General features: G+C 40.5%; 1 protein-coding gene across 1 annotated transcript in view; it reads right to left on the bottom strand.

Moving 5' to 3' along the window:
* DDX27 (DEAD-box helicase 27) overlaps nucleotides 1-17,715 on the bottom strand; it is a 35,268-nt gene that overhangs the window by 3,069 nt on the left and 14,484 nt on the right. Inside the window, exons 3-14 of the mRNA XM_069072389.1 lie at nucleotides 15,932-15,991; nucleotides 15,511-15,676; nucleotides 15,130-15,176; nucleotides 14,883-14,966; nucleotides 14,631-14,736; nucleotides 13,383-13,556; nucleotides 11,356-11,506; nucleotides 9,223-9,322; nucleotides 8,934-9,075; nucleotides 8,659-8,812; nucleotides 8,347-8,428; nucleotides 8,024-8,201 (exon numbers count right to left, since the gene is read on the bottom strand). Of these exons, the coding sequence (XP_068928490.1) occupies nucleotides 8,024-8,201; nucleotides 8,347-8,428; nucleotides 8,659-8,812; nucleotides 8,934-9,075; nucleotides 9,223-9,322; nucleotides 11,356-11,506; nucleotides 13,383-13,556; nucleotides 14,631-14,736; nucleotides 14,883-14,966; nucleotides 15,130-15,176; nucleotides 15,511-15,676; nucleotides 15,932-15,991 (1,444 nt within the window). The remainder of the gene's footprint in view (nucleotides 1-8,023; nucleotides 8,202-8,346; nucleotides 8,429-8,658; nucleotides 8,813-8,933; nucleotides 9,076-9,222; nucleotides 9,323-11,355; nucleotides 11,507-13,382; nucleotides 13,557-14,630; nucleotides 14,737-14,882; nucleotides 14,967-15,129; nucleotides 15,177-15,510; nucleotides 15,677-15,931; nucleotides 15,992-17,715) is intronic.

The raw sequence follows: 17,715 nt of genomic DNA, 5'->3' as shown, positions 1-17,715 counted from the left end.
GTGTGAAGGACTTGAGGTGGATGAGACACTGTGAGCTTCAATATGGAACAGGAACTGCACAAGGACTGGACAAGAAACTGAGAGCTGCCTGCCCTTTAATCCAGATGACAATTGGATAGAATCAGGCAGGAGCTGGGACCATGGAAGAGGAACCATGGAAGCTGAGAGCCAGCCTCAAATCAAGATGAAAAGGGCTCCCCAGTGGAGCCAAGATGGCAGAGTAGAAGTACGACCTTCCCGCGGCTCCGGCTTCCACCTTCCCCAATCCATGTAAAAAGGGAACTCTAAACAAACTTTGGAGCTGCAGAACCCACAAAATGACACAGAGAAGCTAACCTCCTGCTGAGGACAGCCCAGCAGGAACCCAACGGGAGCTGAGCCCAGCCCCACAGCAAGGCTTTAGCCCCAGGGCGGGCCTGACCAGCCAAGGCTAGAGGGGCTCCAGATCAGCAGCAGCTGTGGCCGTTTCCAGATTCATCAACACACAGATGCGAAGGACAAAGTGAGAGGTCAGTGCAGTCTGGACTTTGAGACCAGTAAGTGGGAGTGCCTGGCTTTTAGCCCCAGGGCAAGAAGCCGCTGAGACACAGGCACAGCCAGCCAGTGCCACGTGGCAGCTTCAGCTCCTGGCCTGCAGAGTGCAGGGGGACCAAGCACCAGTCTGAGGGGTAATCGCTCTTGCTTTAACCTGCTTGGATCTGGATTGCAGTCTAGGGTGGAGGTCCTGGGGTGTGTGTCCAGCTTGTCAGAGCGTGTGGAGAAACTCAGAGAGGGCACCCATCTAATACCTCCGGCAGCTGAGAAAACCCCAGCGTTTGGGATGAAAGCTCTCCTGTCTGGTGGCAGAGTCCTACTGTGGCAAAAAGCCCAAAAGTCAAGTAATTGAGTGGCAAAATGAGCAGGCAAAGTAAACAAAGCAGACAGAAGATTCCAACATTACAGTCCTATTTTGGGGACAAAAAGGAGCAAAGCATGGAACAGGAGGAAAACAGTGAAGTCAGAACTCCTGCACCAAAAGCTTCAAAGGAAAATACGAGCTGGTTACAGGCCATAGAGGACCTTAAGGAGCAGATAAGAGAAGTGGAGGAAAAATTGGGAAGAGAAATGAGAACAATGCAAGAAAATTATGAAATGAGAGTCAACAGCCTAACTGAGAAAAACAATACTTGAAAAAACAGACTGACTCAAATGGCAAAGGAGGCTCAAAAAGGCAATGAAGAGAAGAATGCCTTAAAAAGTCGAATTTGCCAGATGGAAAAAGAATCTCAAAAGCTCAATGAGGAGAATCATTGCTTCAGAATTAGATTGGAGCAAATGGAAGCTAATGACTTTGTGAGAAATCAAGATGCTATTAAACAGATCCAAACAAATGAAAGAATAGAAGGCAATGTGAAATATCTCATGGGAAAAACCACTGACCTGGAAAATAGATCCAGGAGAGATAATTTAAAAATTATTGGACTACCTGAAAGCCATGACCAAAATAAGAACCTAGAAAGCATCCTCCAGGAAGTTCTCAAAGAAAACTGTCCTGATGTTTTAGTACAAGAGGGCAAAATAGAGGTTGAAAGAATCCACCAATCACCTCCTGAAAAAGATCCCAAAAAGAAAACTCCTAGGAATGTTATAGCCAGTTTCCAGAATTCCCAGATTAAGGAGAGAATATTATAAGCAGCCAGGAAGAAACCATTTGAATATTGTGGAAACACAATCAGAATAACCCAGGATCTGGCAGCTTCTACACTGAGGGATCGAATATGATATTCCAGAGGTCAAAGGAGCTGAGATTAAAACCAAGAGTCACCTACCCAGCAAAACTGAGTATCATGTTCCAGGGGAAAATAGGGTCATTCAGTGGAACAGAGGACTTTAAAGCATTCTTGCTGAAAAAACCAGAGTTGAATAGAAAATTTGACATTCAGATACAAGAAGCAAGAGAAGCATGAGAAGGTAAACAGGGAAAAGAAATCATAAGGAACTTATCAAAGTTGAACTATTAACATTACTCCATGGAAAAACAATAATTGTAATTTATGACTTTTCTCAGTAGTTGAAGGGATTAGAAATATATATATGTCTACATATGAATGTATATGGGCATATGAATACATATGTGAATATGTGTATATATGTTTACAGGTATACATAGATAGAGGGCGCAGGACCAATTTAACAGGAAGGACTGATACTGTGAAATTAAGAGGTGAGAGGAATATAACGAGAGAAGATGGGGAGAGACAGATTGGGGTAAACTATCTCATATAGAAGAGGCAAGGGAAAATGGTTACAATGGAGGGGAAGAATAGGAAGGCAAAAGGGAATGGGTCAACCTTATTCCCATTGAATTTGGCTTGAGGAGGGAGTGAAATACACACTAAATAGGGTATCTCACCCTCCAGGAGAGTAGGGGGGGAAGGGGATGAGAGGGGAAATGATGGAAGGGAGGGCAGGCTGAGGGGGAGGGAAGTTGGAAGCACCCACTTTTGAAAAGGGATGGGATCAAGGTGGAGAGTAGATCGGGTAGGAGGTGGGATAGGAGGGAGGGAAGTGAATTCAGTCTTTTACAATATATCTACTATGTTATTGTTTTGCATTGGCCACACATGTACAACCTATACTGAACTGCTTGTCTTCCCAGTGGGGGTGGGTGACAAGGAAGGAAAGGAATGAATCTGGAATTGAAAGTTTTAAAATCAAATATTTAAATATATATGTATATATGTGTGTGTGTGTATATATATATACTATCATTAATACCATCTTATATGTAATTGGGAAATGGGATGTACAGGCACTGAGGCATAGAGACCCACTGGAAAAGTCGAAAGGGGTATGGGAGAGGATGTGGGTGAGAGTGGATTGAAGGAGGGGATATCCTGTGGGACTGCTATTTTGGGGCGGTGGGTGGGGGAAAAACAGGGAGAAAATTTGTAACTTAAAATCTGGCGGAAACGAATGATGTAAATCAGAAGTTAATAAAGCATTAAAAACAAACAAAAAAAAGAAAAGGCCTCCCCTTGGGTATTTAATGCAAACTGAGAAGATCATGATTTAATGTAACCTAGGGGTGTGAGGACTTTGTACTCTGTATCCTGTACTTCTTTAGGATAACTGAATTAAGGATGACTGGAAACTAATCTCCAATTAAGAAGAAAGAAGACTTTTTGACTGAAAGATTTAAGACAATGTGACCTAGGGGTAGAGAACACTGACCTTTATATTTTGTGTCCATTAAGGAGGCTTGCCTCCTTAAGGATGACTGAGTTAAGGACTTACTGAATGATATCTTTTGCTTAAAAATGTGAACACTTTGGTGAAAACTATGTGGCCACTTTAGTGATAACTTGTTATGCTATAACATTGTGAATGCTGTACTTTGATTTCTGTGAATGTTTTGCTTTAATTTTCTGATGAATAAATAGAGTTCATTATACTATGTAATCAGAACCTTGAAGCTGTTCATAGCAGCAGTCCTCTGGAAAGCTGCTCGTCCTTAGCTTTATACAGATCCATGTAAGTAAACTTAAATGAAGAAGGAAAGCCTAAAAGGAATTTAAAGAAGAAGACAGGGGGCAGAGCCAAGATGGCAGAGTACAAATAGGACTTCCTTGCAGCTCCAGCTCCCACCTCCCCCAATTCATGTAAAAAAATGACTCGAGACAAATTTTGGAGCTACAGAACACACAAAATGACACAGAGAAGCTAACCTCCCGCTGAGGACAGCCCGGCAGGCCAGCAGCAAGCAGCCAGCACAGCGCTCTGGGAGCTGACCCTAGCCCCAGTCAAACATGAGGTTTTAGCCCTAAGGCGGGCATGACCAGTGGCTGGTTGGAAGGACTTCAGATCACCAGCAGCTGTGGGCAGTTTCTAGAATTATCAACCCATAGATGCCAAGGAAAAAGTGAGAGGTCAATGCAGTGTGGACTTTGGGACTTGGGAATTCTGAGTGCAATCTGACCTTTGCCCCCGGGGTGAGAAGCAGCTGAGAAGCCATACCGAGCAGCCACCAACAAGTGGCAGCTTCAGCTCCTAGCCTCCAGAGTGTAGGGGGACCACGCAACCAGTCTGAGGGGTAATGGCTCTTGCTTTAACCTGCTTGGATCTGGATTGCTGTATAGGGTGGAGGTCCTGGGGTGAGTGACAAGCTTGCCAGAGCATGTGGAGGCTTCAGAGAGGGCACCTAACTAATACCTTCGGCAGCTATGAAAACCCCAGAGTTTGGGATAAAGCTCCCATTTCTGGTAGTTCTGGTAGCAGAGGTCTACTGTGGCAAAAAGTCCAAAAGTCAAGCAATTGAGGGGCAACATGAGCAGGCAAAGGAAGCAAAGCACACAGAGCAACCCAACTTTACACTCATATTGTGGGGACAAAAAGGATAAAAGCATGGAACAGGAGGAAGACAACAAAGTCAGAACTCCTGCACCAAAGCTTCCAAGAAAAATATGACCTGGCCATAGAGGAGCTTAAAAAGGATTTTGAAAATCAAATAAAAGAAGTGGAGGAAAAATTGGGAAGAGAAATGAGAACAATGCAAGAAAATTATGAAATGAGAGTCAACAGCCTGACTGAAGAAAATAATACTTGAAAAAACAGACTGACTCAAATGGCAAAGGAGGCTCAAAAAGGCAATGAGGAGAAGAATGCCTTAAAAAGTCGAATTTTCCAGATGGAAAAAGAATCTCAAAAGCTCAATGAGGAGAATCATTGCTTCAGAATTAGATTGGAGCAAATAGAAGCTAATGACTTTATGAGAAATCAAGATGCTGTTAAACAGATCCAAACAAATGAAAGAATAGAAGGCAATGTGAAATATCTCATGGGAAAAACCACTGACCTGGAAAATAGATCCAGGAAAGATAACTTAAAAATTATTGGACTACCTGAAAGCCATGACCAAAGTAAGAACCTAGAAAGCATCCTCCAGGAAGTTCTCAAAGAAAACTGCCCTGATGTTTTAGTACCAGAGGGCAAAACAGAGGTTGAAAGAATCCACCGATCACCTCCTGAAAAAGATCCCAAAAAGAAAACTCCTAGGAATATTATAGCCAGGCTCCAGAGTTCCCAAATCAAGGAGAAAATATTACAAGCAGTTTCTTAACAATGTCAATATTGTGGAAACACAATCAGGATAACTCAGGACCTGGCAGCTTCCACATTGCGGGATCGAAGGGCTTGGAATATGATATTCCGGAGGTCAAAGGAGCTGGGATTAAAACCAAGAATCACCTACCCAGCAAAACTGAGTATCATGTTCCAGGGGAAAATAGGGTCATTCAGTGGAAGAGAGGACTTTCAAGCATTCTTGCTGAAAAAACCAGAGTTGAATACAAAATTTGACATTCAGATACAAAAAGCAAGAGAAGCTTGAGAAGGTAAACAGGGAAAAGAAATCATAAGGAACTTATCAAAGCTGAACTACTTATATTCCTACATGAAAAAATGATAATTGTTACTTATGAAACTTTTCTCAGTATGAGAATAGCTGAAGGGAACAGAAATGTATATGTGTGTATATGTGTGTATATATGTGTGTATGGGTATACATATATATGTCTATGCAGGAGGGTATATAGGCATATGAATACATAAATGAGTGTGTGTATATATGTGTACAGGTATACATAGACAGAGGGCACAGGACTAATCGAATAGGAAGGGATGATACTTAAAAGGTGAAAATAAGAGGTGAGAGGGGAATATAATGAGAGGAGATGGAGAAAGACGGAATGTGGTAAATTATCTCATATAGAAGAGGCAAGGGAAAATGGTTAAATGAGGGGAGGAACAGGAGGAAGGCAAAAGGGAATGGGTCAACCTTACTCTCACTGAATTTGGCTTAGGGAGGGAATGACATACATACTAAATAGGGTAATGTAATGGGAATGTAAATTTTTAAGATCTTCCCTGCCCCTAGGCTTAAGTGCACCTGGAGCCTATGGTGGGAGGCTTGTTTTTCAGGAGATACTTTGTGATTAGGCAGTGGGTCAAGAAAGTTGTTACATTCTCTGAGCCAGGAGAAGGCTATATAAGCCCTGATGTGAGGCTTTGCTTTGGGGCTCACTTTGAGAAGTATTCTGTGAAGTGATCAGATGAGACTCTGGGCAGCCGGTAAGAGCCCCTGGCTTTGAAAACCCAGATGTTGATACTACCCTCTCCAGTAACTGTGATTTGTTATGGATGTAATGGTTGGACAGTTTGGAAGCCTGTCTGCTTGATATGTTTTTCTGTTTTCTTCTAACTTCTGCTTGTAACCTCTGTATACTCTGAAGTTAGGGGTTCTGACTTTCCCCTGTACATGGTAAATGATATGATTGATTAAAGCAGATCTAAGAACCTGTGTTGGCAGCCACCCTGGGGATGCTGAGGTGCTTACTGCTACAGGTATCTCACCCTACCGGAGAGTAGAGGGGAAGGGGAAGAGAGGGGGAATAATGGAATGGAGGGTAGGCTGGGGAGAGGGAAGTTGGAAGCACCCACTTTTGAAAAGGGAAAGGATCAAAGTAGAGACTAGAACAAGTGAGAGGGTTGGATAGGATAGAGGGAAATATAGTCAGTCTTCCACAATATATCCACTATGGAAATATATCCACTATGGAAATGTTTTGCATAGCTACTCATGTACAACCTATATTGAATTGCTTATCTTTCCAGTGAAGGGGGGTGACTAGGGAGGAAGGGAATCCAAAGTTTTAAAATCAAATGTTTAAAAATAATATATACAGGGGCAGCCAGGTAGCAGAGAGAGTAAAAACACTGGCTCCAGTGTCGGGACAACCTGTGGATCAAATCCGGGCTCAGACACTTAATACCAACCCAGAAACACCTGGCCGTGTAACCTTGAGCAAGTTACTTAACCCCGATTGCTTTAAAAAATAAATAAAATAAAAATAAAAACATATACATATTATTGTTGTTCATTTTTTACAAGTAATTGGGAAATGAGATATACAGGCACTGGGGCATAGAGATCCACCATGCCCTACTGGAAAGTTGAAGGGGGAATAGGAGAAGATATGGGAGAGAACAGATTGGGGGAGGGGGTATTCAATGGGAATGCTGTTTTGGTGGGTAGGGAAAATTGGGGAGAAAATTTGTAACTCAAAATCTTGTGGAAATGAATGATGTAAACTAAAAAATAAAAAGAGAAAAAGAAAAAAAATAAAGAAGATAGGTCTAAGCCTCCTTCATTTCAATCAGAATAATAAACGGAAAGTATAGTTTTTAACCTCAGGAATAGACACATGAAGAATAAAGGGATGTGGGGCAGCTACCGTGTTTCCCCGATAATAAGACCTATCCCGAAAATAAGCCCTCCCCTTACTGTGTAAGATTCCTCTAAAATAAGCCCTCCCCCCAAAATAAGCCCTATTGAGATTGCTACTGTAGTGAAGGTGATCCGCTGTGCTACACGCTACATTGCGGTACCCTCTGTATGCACCATCCCCCGCCCCACCATGAAACGCACTCCGCGCTCCGAGCTGCATCCAATCAGAGCTGCAGCAGTGAGCGCGTCATCCTGTTCTTCCCCAGTGATTTGCTTATTGAATAAAGGTACATTTTTTTGTTCACATTTACCTGTTTATTAAAATTGCTGTCAATGTTCATTAAAATAAGCCCTCCCCCGAAAATAAGCCCTATGGTGTTTTTCTGTCCAAAAAATAATAAGACAGTGTCTTATTATCGGGGAAACACGGTAAGTGTCACAGTGAATAAAGCATTGGCTCTGTTGTCAGAAGGAACTGAGTTCAAATCCAGCCTCAGGCACTTGACACACTTACTAGCCATGTGACCTTGGGCAAGTCACTTAACCCCAATTGCCCTGCCTTCCCCCCTCCAAAATGCAAAAAAAAAAAAACAACAAAGAGATGTTCAAATTCCACTTAATGTAACTTTGTTAACAATTACAAACCAGAGAAAAATGTAAACCAATTTTTTTTTTCCCCAACAGTCAAAATGTCCTATTTCTTCTAGAAAGCTGGAATGGAGGAAGAACTCCTGGTGGAAAGCTATTCAGAGCACCTACCTTGAGGAAGAATCCTGGCCTTCACAGGTGCTTTGGCCGATTTCACAATCTCCTTCAACATCTTACGTTCCTCCTCTCCCACCAGGGAGACAGAGCGACCAGCCCTGCCAGCACGTGCTGTTCGGCCTACCCGGTGCACATAATGTTTGATGGTATTGGGCATTGTAAAATTGATGACCTGGAAGGAAGAAATTGAGTATAACAGAGGCAAAGTCAGCCTTATAACTAAGGGGGATTGAGAAACAAACAAAAAAATAAAACAGGCCTCCCAAACATTAATAAAAGTTCATTCAGGAATATGCAAAAGAAATTGTCTGTCTCACTGTTTTGACACCTTCGATGTCTAGTCCTCGGGCTGCCACATCTGTGGCCACCAGGATGTCAATCTGCTCATCCTTGAAGCGCCTTGAAATGAGGAATAGAAAGGATCAGACTAAGCCAGCAAATGTTGAACAGGGAACCCTTACTAGTGGAGACCACAAAGTTAGAAGACCTTAATTTTTGTTTCTAATTCTGATACTGGTGCTTTATATCTTAATGAGAAAGTCTGCCTTTCCCCAATTCCACTTTAGGGAGCTTATGTGAAATTTTTGAAGTTCCTTGGTCTTATTTCCCAAGATACTCCATATCTTTACCTTAGGGCTTCCAGACGCTGTGTTTGAGAGAGATTCCCATGAAGCTCTCCCACCTGCAGCCCCATAAGCCCTAAAAGGATGTGCATACGATGAGCCTGCTTCTTAGTCTGGGTGAATAGCATCACATGGTCCGTAAAAGTTCGTGTCAAAAGAGCTGAGGGGAAGAGAGAAAGGTCATGAGCAAGAAACAGTCATAACATCACATACCTCCCCAGGCTCAAAAAACAGACATAAAGCCTCCCCTTAATCTTTTACTCTAGCTCCTCAGGTCTCACCTGACACAATGGCTTCCCGGTCTCCTTCTCGATTAGGTCGTATTCGAATGAATTCCTGTCTTAGGAACGGAGCTACATCTGTGTTGCTATTCACAAAGATCCGGACAGGATTCTTTAGTGAGACTGAGGCCAGATCTTTTACCTGCCAAGCATGAAAAAATTCTAGCTCATTTACAAAAGAAAGGGGGATCCCCTTGAAACAATTCTCGTTCCCTCAACTCTGGCACCAGATACACTTCAGCATGCCAACATGAGTTTACAAATGCTGAAATGAACTAGAGAGGCCCACCTCATCTGTCATGGTGGCTGAGAAGAGCATGGTCTGGCGGTGGTGGGAACACAACTGAATGATTTCTTTCATCTGTTCTTCAAAGTATTCATCTAGCATCCTGGGAAAACAGAACTATCATGAGACAAGCAGAGGTTGGGCTCTCACTCTCAAACAAAGAACTAAAAGCCCAAGACTTAAGAGGAAAACTGGGGTAGAGGAAAACCCAAATACAAAGATCTAAAATAAAAATACTTAACATTCAAAGTCTGGGGCGGATAGGTAGCACAGTGAGTAAAGCACCAGCCCCGGAGTTGGGAGGACCTGAGTTCAGTTCCAGCCTCAGACACTAAACACCCACACAAAAATACTAGCCATGTAACCTTGGGCAAGTTACTTAACCCCAACTGCCCTCCAAAAGGCAAAAATAAATAAATAAATAAAAATTAAAAATAACATTCAAAGAGCAAGATACAAATAACAACAACCCCATAACTGACTTTTCCAATAAGTGTGTTATTACAGGGTATCCTGACATGTTAGACTTGTTTAGTTTCCTTTATCAATAGCTGGCTATCAAGGTAAAAAACTGTGGTAACCAGAGGACAGAAGAGGAAGGATAATGTTTAGGAAATATGATTTGGAATAGGGGTAACAGATGGATGAAGAGTTAGACTGGTGGACTGCTAAGTTTAACTAGGGAAGAGGATGGGAGTATAGTAAATAGCTCACAATTACATAGAGTTTTAAGGTGTAACAAAGCACTTTACGTGCATCTTGGATGATTCACAAATGTGTCAAGCCTGAAAAGGGCTGAAACACTCATGGCTTTTTAAGTGATCATGCCTAAATAATCTTCTTCAAAAAGTTATCTGGAAAGCAGTAGAGAAGTAAAGCTGCAAAAGTATACACAATCAGGGTCCACAACTGGAACTAAAGCCCGAGAAGTATAATACAACAACAAAAAAAAACCCACCTATCTCTATGAAAATAATCCTAGCACTGCTATTTGTAATAGCAAGAGACTTGAAACAATCATCAGTTTCCAATCATCGTAGAAAAGTCAAACAAATTATGGCATATGAACATAATGGAATATTACTACCTCATATGAAAAATTTGAAGGAATATGGGAAGACAAGTCACAAAGTAATACAAGAGAGAAAAAAGCAGAACCAGAAGCAACAAAGTAGTTTGGTTTAGGGGATGGAGGTGGGGGCAGGGGTTTGGTCAGACCTGAGACTTCACTGGTATAAGGAATTCCTGGTACTGAAACTTCCTTTACCAACAGAAAGTAACACTTGCTTTGCCACTAACAGTTATAAAAGATTTGCCTGTAGGGACAGTTTAGGTGGACCAGTGAATAGAGCACTTGCCCTGGGGTCAGGAGGACCTGAGTTCAAATTCATTCTCAGTGGGGGCGGCCAGGTAGCACAGCCAGTAAGAGCACCCGGATGAACTGGGGATCGAATCCGGGCTCTGATACTTAGCACCACACCCAGAAATAACTGGCCATGTAACCTTGAGCAAGTTACTTAACCCCAATTGCTTTAAAAAAAAAAATTCATTCTCAGACACTTGACACACTTACTAGCCATGTGACCTTGGGCAAGTCACTTAACCCCAACTGCCTTGCCTTCCCCCCTCCAATTTAAAAAAAAAAAGATTTGCCTGGGGCACTGAATAATAAAGTGACTTGCCTGTAGTCACAGCTGTGTCTCCTAACTGTGAAGCTGGCTCTCTATCCACTTATAAAGGCAACAATAACAGCAAAAAAATCAGCTTAATATGGACAGGGAAAATGATCACAAAGAATTAGGGACACAAACATGATATGAGTACTACTACATTAACAACAATATATGTTATCTCTTGGGGTTGAGTCAATGGTTAATAATTCAAGGTTCAGACACACCTACAACCATTATACCCTATTTTTTTGTTGGGTTTCAAGTCTGTATGCTTGTTTTCTTTTCTCATGCTCTAGTTCATATATTTGAATATCTATACTTGTTAATGAAAGTCAAAATAAAATTCTTCATTTCTTTAAAAGTGGGCACTATACCCTGGAAACTAGGGAGAATATGAGCAATGGCTACTTCTGTCAAGTTCTTAGGATCCGAAAATCACCAGAACCCCAAACTTTCTATTTACCTGTCAGCTTCATCCAAGATGAGTACTTCAATACTACTCAAATGGAAGGAAGGGCAATTGTGGAGATGGTCAATGAGCCTGCCAGGTGTAGCAATGAGGATATCTGGCCCAGCCCTAAGAGCTGCCTCCTGGGATTTCACATCCAAGCCACCTAAGGAAGAGGAGTCCAATGATGTCATGACCCTTTAGAATAGAAACAATATCTGAAGAACAGAACACTAAGATGCTAAAGAGAAAGCTCATAAATATAGGACAATTAATCGTTGGCAGAAGACCTTCTTCTCTCACCCTTAATTCATCCCAGTTATCAACTAATCATGACAAAATGTAAAAATTAAGAGAGAGTATAGATGATTAAGGCAACATCATCTAGAATATTTAATAAACCTGCACCACAGCTGGTAACCTTAGTTATATTTGGAGTCTATGGTGGGAAATGATGCTATGTGTTCTGCAGCTTGAAAGTCAACAGCACTCTTTCCTTAATGGTGGTGTGTGATAGTAATGGCATTTAAAGATTCCCCCTGTATTGGCTTGGTTTTCAAATTGATTGTGTTAAAACCCAGAGTTTGTTAATCCCACCTGTGGGATGGGCTTGTTGATGTGAAAAGAAAGTCCTGAACTGGGAGGAGCTGGTGAGGTAGATTTGGAGAGACACTAGAGAGAGGCGGAAGATCTTTTTGGAAGCAGCACCTCGTGGAGAGAGAGAGACTAAGAGAATTGCTGGTGGCCGCTTTGAATTGCCCTGGACTTTTGAGACCTGCCCCCTGAGCTGCCAAGGACTGAGGAGACATGGCTGTTTTGCTGGTACTTTGTCTGTCTGTTTTGATGTTGTTTTGCCAGATTTGTCCACTGGTGAAAGACAGTCCTTTTGTTGAAGAAGTCCTGGAACCTGGCTGTTCGCTAAGAAGGCCTGCGACTGTCCTGCAGACAGAGAGTGAATACTGTCCACTGGTGAGGGACAGTACTGTTGTTGCAGGGGTCTGGAGACTGTCCTGCAGACAGAGTGAATACTGTCCACTGGTGAGGGACAGTGCTGTTGTTGCAGGGGTCTGGGAGCCTTTCTGTTGGTTCAGAAGCCCTGAAGAAGGATTTTCTTGTTGTATGTTTACAGAAATCCTGGGAGAGGGCTTTGCTAATGTGTTCAGGGGTTCTAGGACTGTTCTACAGACAGAGGATGAATTCATGAAGGGACTGGCAATGTATCTTATGGCCTTGCTAAGCCTTGTCTCCCCAGGAACTAAGATTGCTGAGAACTTGCCTCGTGTCAAGATGAAGAAAAGACCTCCATTTGGGTATTAAGTGCTGTGTTTAAACTTGATGTAACTCTGGGGTAGATTCAATTGTGATCCAGGGGTGGGGAACTTTTGACCTTATGTTTGGTAACTAATCTCCATTTAAGAAGAGGGGCTTTGTGGTGGACTTAATTAAGGTATAGCCTAGGGGTGGAGAAGTATTTAGAACAGAGACTTTGTAATTGATTGAATGATTGGAAGGTCCTGGGGTGGGGTAGTACTTGGAGATTATTTAATCACGCTTAGTAAATGCTGTATTTTGAATGATGTCATGTTTTGATCTTCTCTGTTCTTGGTTTGTCACTGAATAAAATAGAGAGCACCTATGCTGGTATTCTGAACCTGGGAAGTTGCCTTCTTTTGGCATTACATTACATGGTGGCAAAAGCATAAGAATGGGGGCGACTAGGTGGTACAGTGAATAGAGCACTGGCCCTGGAGTCAGGAGGACCTGAGTTCAAATCCAGCCTCAGACACTTAACACTTACTAGCCGTGTGACCTTGGGCAAGTCACTTAACTCCAATTGCCCTGCCCTCCAAAAAGCAAAAAAAAAAAAAAAAAGCTTAAGAATGAAAGGAAACAGAATTTCTTTGGAAGAAAAAGAACTGCATCTTTCTGTTGTTGTTCTTTTACTAAAGGTCCCTCCATATAGTGAGTGCTTCTTCACTAACAAAGAATTACTCCTGAATTTCAATTATTGTAATGATTTTAGATTTTAGCAAGCTACTTACCCACTGCAAGGCAGGTGGTAACAATGCTGAACTGGGCCAGCTGCTTGGTGACAGAATGTACCTGAATGCCCAGTTCTCGGGTGGGAACTAGAACAAGTACACGGGTTATGGGAGCCTGTCGAGGTTTGTAGATAAGACGCTCTAAGACAGGAAGGGCAAAAGCAGCTGTTTTACCTAAAGAGAAAGAAGATAATGAGAAGTAAAGAGAGGGTTCAACAGTGGTACAGGTTTACTCAGAGCATATGCCAGTCTGCATCGCCAGTCTGCATCTGATAAAGGGAATGTTTCTTGATAAGGGGAAAGGCCATCAACTCTTGATAGCTCACCATAATGAAAAAGGAAAAGACCTAGATAACACAAAATAACCTAAGATAATTAATACTTGTCCCTAAAATGCAGTTAAAAATCTACTTTCTTTCTTATATATGCCCCTTATATCATAGATTCAATGGCCTTCTCAGTTTAGAGGCATTATAGGGCAGGTAGGTGGCGCAGTGGATAGAGCCTGGCCTTGAAGTCAGGAAGACCTGAGTTCAAATTCAGCCTCAGACACTTGACACTTAACTAGCTGTGTGACCTTGGGCAAGTCACTTAACCCCAATTGCCTTGCCTTCCCCCATCCAAAAAAAAAAAGAAAGAAAGTTTAGAGCTATTGGAAACCAGCTGGTTGCAATTAAGGGAAAGATTGAAGAGAATAATAAAGTACTGCTAATCAAGAACTGATGACAGTATATAAAATCATAAAGGATCAAATAAAGATGGCTCTTGGCTCCCAAACTTGACTTGTATGAAATCTGAATACAACATGACATAATAATGCTAAAACAGTAATAAGAATAAAAAAACTGAATTTACATAGCACTTTACAATTTATCAAAACACTTTACAAATACTATCTCACTTGATCTTCACAACAATCCTATGAAATAAATACTATTACAATCCCCATTTTTAAAATGAGGGCATTTAGAAGTAGTTATGCTTAAAATTAAACACCTATATTTAAACAAAAACTAATGTTTTAAAATTTTTATATGAATATTTTAGGGTTTTTTTTCTTTCAGAGATGTTATTGTAGAGATATGGTCCACATTCAGATAAATATGCTGTGTACTTAGGAATTTTATATTTAAAAGAAATACTAATGGCAACCACTAAAGCGTGGTTACCAAATCACTCACGTCAAATGAGACTTCCAATTTTCACACCAAGACAACATCACTCAACCTTTTTTTTTAAATCTCTTACCTGTCCCAGTGGCTGCACAAGCACAGATGTCCTTTCCTAATAGCCCCACAGGTATGCAGGCTTTCTGGATAGGAGTAGGTTGCTTGAAACCCATGGTAGTAATGGCCTGAAGAGATATAACTAAGTTAGACACAGGAGAATGACTATTTTTATTTTTATAAACCACATATTGCAAAAAACAAATACTTATGCTGAAACCAAAGCCAAGCCCTCTACTCATGCCTATAGCACACAAAGCAGTCTTATTTATACCTTCAAGAGAGGCCGAGATAGATTCATGTCCTGGAATGTGAGGTTTTCATCATACTGAGAGGCATCTTCAAAAAAACCCACTTCCTACAAAGAAAAACAGAAGGCTATCTGAAGTGAGCAACCAATAAGAGAGGCCTTATTTTCATAAGAGTGACAACACAGAAGCCAGATAACCCCTTTATAATCAAAAAAAGTCTTCTAGGAACTGAACGGAACATCACTCAGGATTTCTGAAAACCATGATCACCTTCTCTCCTTTCTTCTGTTTCTTCGTTTTCTTCACTTTCAGTGTATCTACAGAAGAAGGACAAAAAAGATTATGTAGGATAGGCACTATTTGCTATCTGTCCCTGCACACTAAGACCTGGGATGAAATTCAAGGGCTTGTTACCCAAACTGAGTCTCAATCACACAAAGAAAGTATCTCATAGACGGATGCATAAACCAACTGGACAAGGTTAATAATAGGAGAAGGGACAAGGTTCCAAGAAAAGCATTGGATTCAGAGCAGAAAGCAGGATCCAAAAGAAAACATCTTAATGAGGAGCCAACAAGGAAAGAAAGTCCCATATGAAACAGATCTCTTCTTTTCAAATGACTTTGCAAGAATGTGCAACATAACATTTACCTGCTTTGGTGAGGATGTTTTCATCAGCTGATGAATATTCTGATTCAGATTCTTCCTCTTTTGCCTCTACCTCATGTTCTCCTTCACAGTCATCTGGGTTTTCCTTCTCAGAACCTTCATTTCCTTCTTTCTCATCTACTGTTTTCCCAGATTTGGCTTCTTTTTCCTAAGAAAGGAATCAAAACCTTAGAGTCACAGGAAAATCTAGAGCTGCATGAAAATAAATATTTCGGTCAACAGACTAATTAGTTACATGTGGGTTCTAAACAACTAGTAGTACACATTAGAAGAAGCACCTTCATTGCCCCAAACTACACACAAAACCCCCACACTAAAGCACTGAAAGAAAACTGCGGGATTATGGGTAGATAGCAAAGTTGTGGGTTTAACTGAAAATAATCACCCTGCCCTTCTCTCTCACCTCATTCTTCCGCTTTTTTCGAACTTTCTCAATCTTGTCATCTAGTGTTGTGGCTGCTCTCTACAAAAAAAAAAGGAAATTGGAGGAAAATACCTTGTTTGAGACAGAACTGTGATTTATGTAAATACAATTATAAAACATGCTTGAGAGAAATAACAACAAATATTTTAAAGAATATTAACTACTCATTGTTGGGCAGCATGAATATAAAAAAATTATATCATTAAAAAAAATCTATATGCACATTTTTTAAAAAAATGATATGCCAATCAAACTACCAAGGCATTATTTTAAAGAGGAAGAAAAAAAATAATAAAAGTCATTTGAAGAAGAAAAAGTTTTAGAATTTCAAGGGAAATAATGAGGAAAAATGGAATGAAGGGGGATTAGTACTTCCAAATAAACTATTATAAAGCCAGAACATCAAAACTATCTGAAAAATAGATAATGGAGCAGACTACATAAGCAAGAAAAAAAGGCAACTAAACTCAATAACCCAAGTGTTTCATAAACCAAGAACATAAGATAGCTGGGGAAGCAAGTCCTTTTTAAAGGAAAGCAAAGAAGCAGCTTAGTAAAAATTAGATTTAGACCAACATCTCACACGATATACTACAATGAATACAAAATGGATATGAGACATGAATATAAAAGATCACACTTCAAAAAATTACAACTATGGCTGGGGAGAATTTTCAAACAAGGGATACAAATTACAAAACATAAAACAGAACATTTTGATTTCATGAAATTAAAAAGGTTTTAGGGCGGCTAGGTGGCACAGTGAATAGAGCACCGGTCCTGAAGTCAGGAGGACCTGAGTTCAAATCTGGCCTCAGACGCTTAACCAAAAAAAAAAAACCCAAAAACTAGCCGTGTGACCTTGGGCAAGTCACTTAACCCCAATTGCCCTCCAAAAAGCAAAAAAAAAAAAGGTTTTGCGTGAACAAAATCAATGCAACTAAGATAAGGGCAACTGTCAAATAGGAAAAAATCTTTGCATCAAATCTAACGATCTGATAACAAATATGTAGAGAGAATTAATGCAAACATATAAGATGACGAGCAATTCACAAATGGTTAAGTAACAGGTATTTTTAAAAATGATTCTTAAAAGTATCACAAATTATTAATAACTACATGAAAGATTATTCTAAATCACTAATAGTAAAAAAAAATAGAATCCAAACAATTCTGTGGTTCTATCTCACACCTAACAAACTGGCAAGGATGAAAAGAGATGGGAAGCATCAATGTAGGAGGAGGTGTATAGGAAGACAAGTATACAAATCGCTGACTGAGCTCTGGATTGACCCAAGCATTCTGAAAAGCTGTTCTTAATTATGCTACAGTAGCTAAAATATTTATTTGCCGCAAAGATCTCACTACTAAGCAAGTGCCCCAAAGAGGTAAAGGCAAAGAAAAAAGGAAATGTCTTATTCATCCATTCATTCCTTTTATTTTTAGCCAACACCTTTCATGGGAGCAAAGAATACAACAGAAACAAATCAAGTTCCCAAAATCTGGGAAATGACTAGACATGGTACACAAAAATAATGGATTAATATTATTATAAGAAACAACAAATAGGAAGAATTCATAAAAGCATGGGATGGCTTTTACTAAGTAAGGCAGAATAAAGTAAACAGAATCAGGAAAACAAAATATGAAACATGAAAATGATATAAATGGAAAAGCAAAAAAAGAAAATGAATGCTATTTCATTATCACCTTGGAATCTAATTATGGACTTGGTCCTAGAGGACACTTGAGAAAATGTACTT

This window comes from Petaurus breviceps, unplaced genomic scaffold (assembly GCF_028583685.1).
Source record: "Petaurus breviceps papuanus isolate PSGF00001 unplaced genomic scaffold, PetGlider_PUasm1.0 90847, whole genome shotgun sequence".
NCBI classification, from domain to species: Eukaryota; Metazoa; Chordata; class Mammalia; order Diprotodontia; family Petauridae; genus Petaurus; species Petaurus breviceps.
The sequence above is the reverse complement of the archived record's forward strand: the minus strand, read 5'-3'. Positions and strand labels throughout refer to the sequence as shown.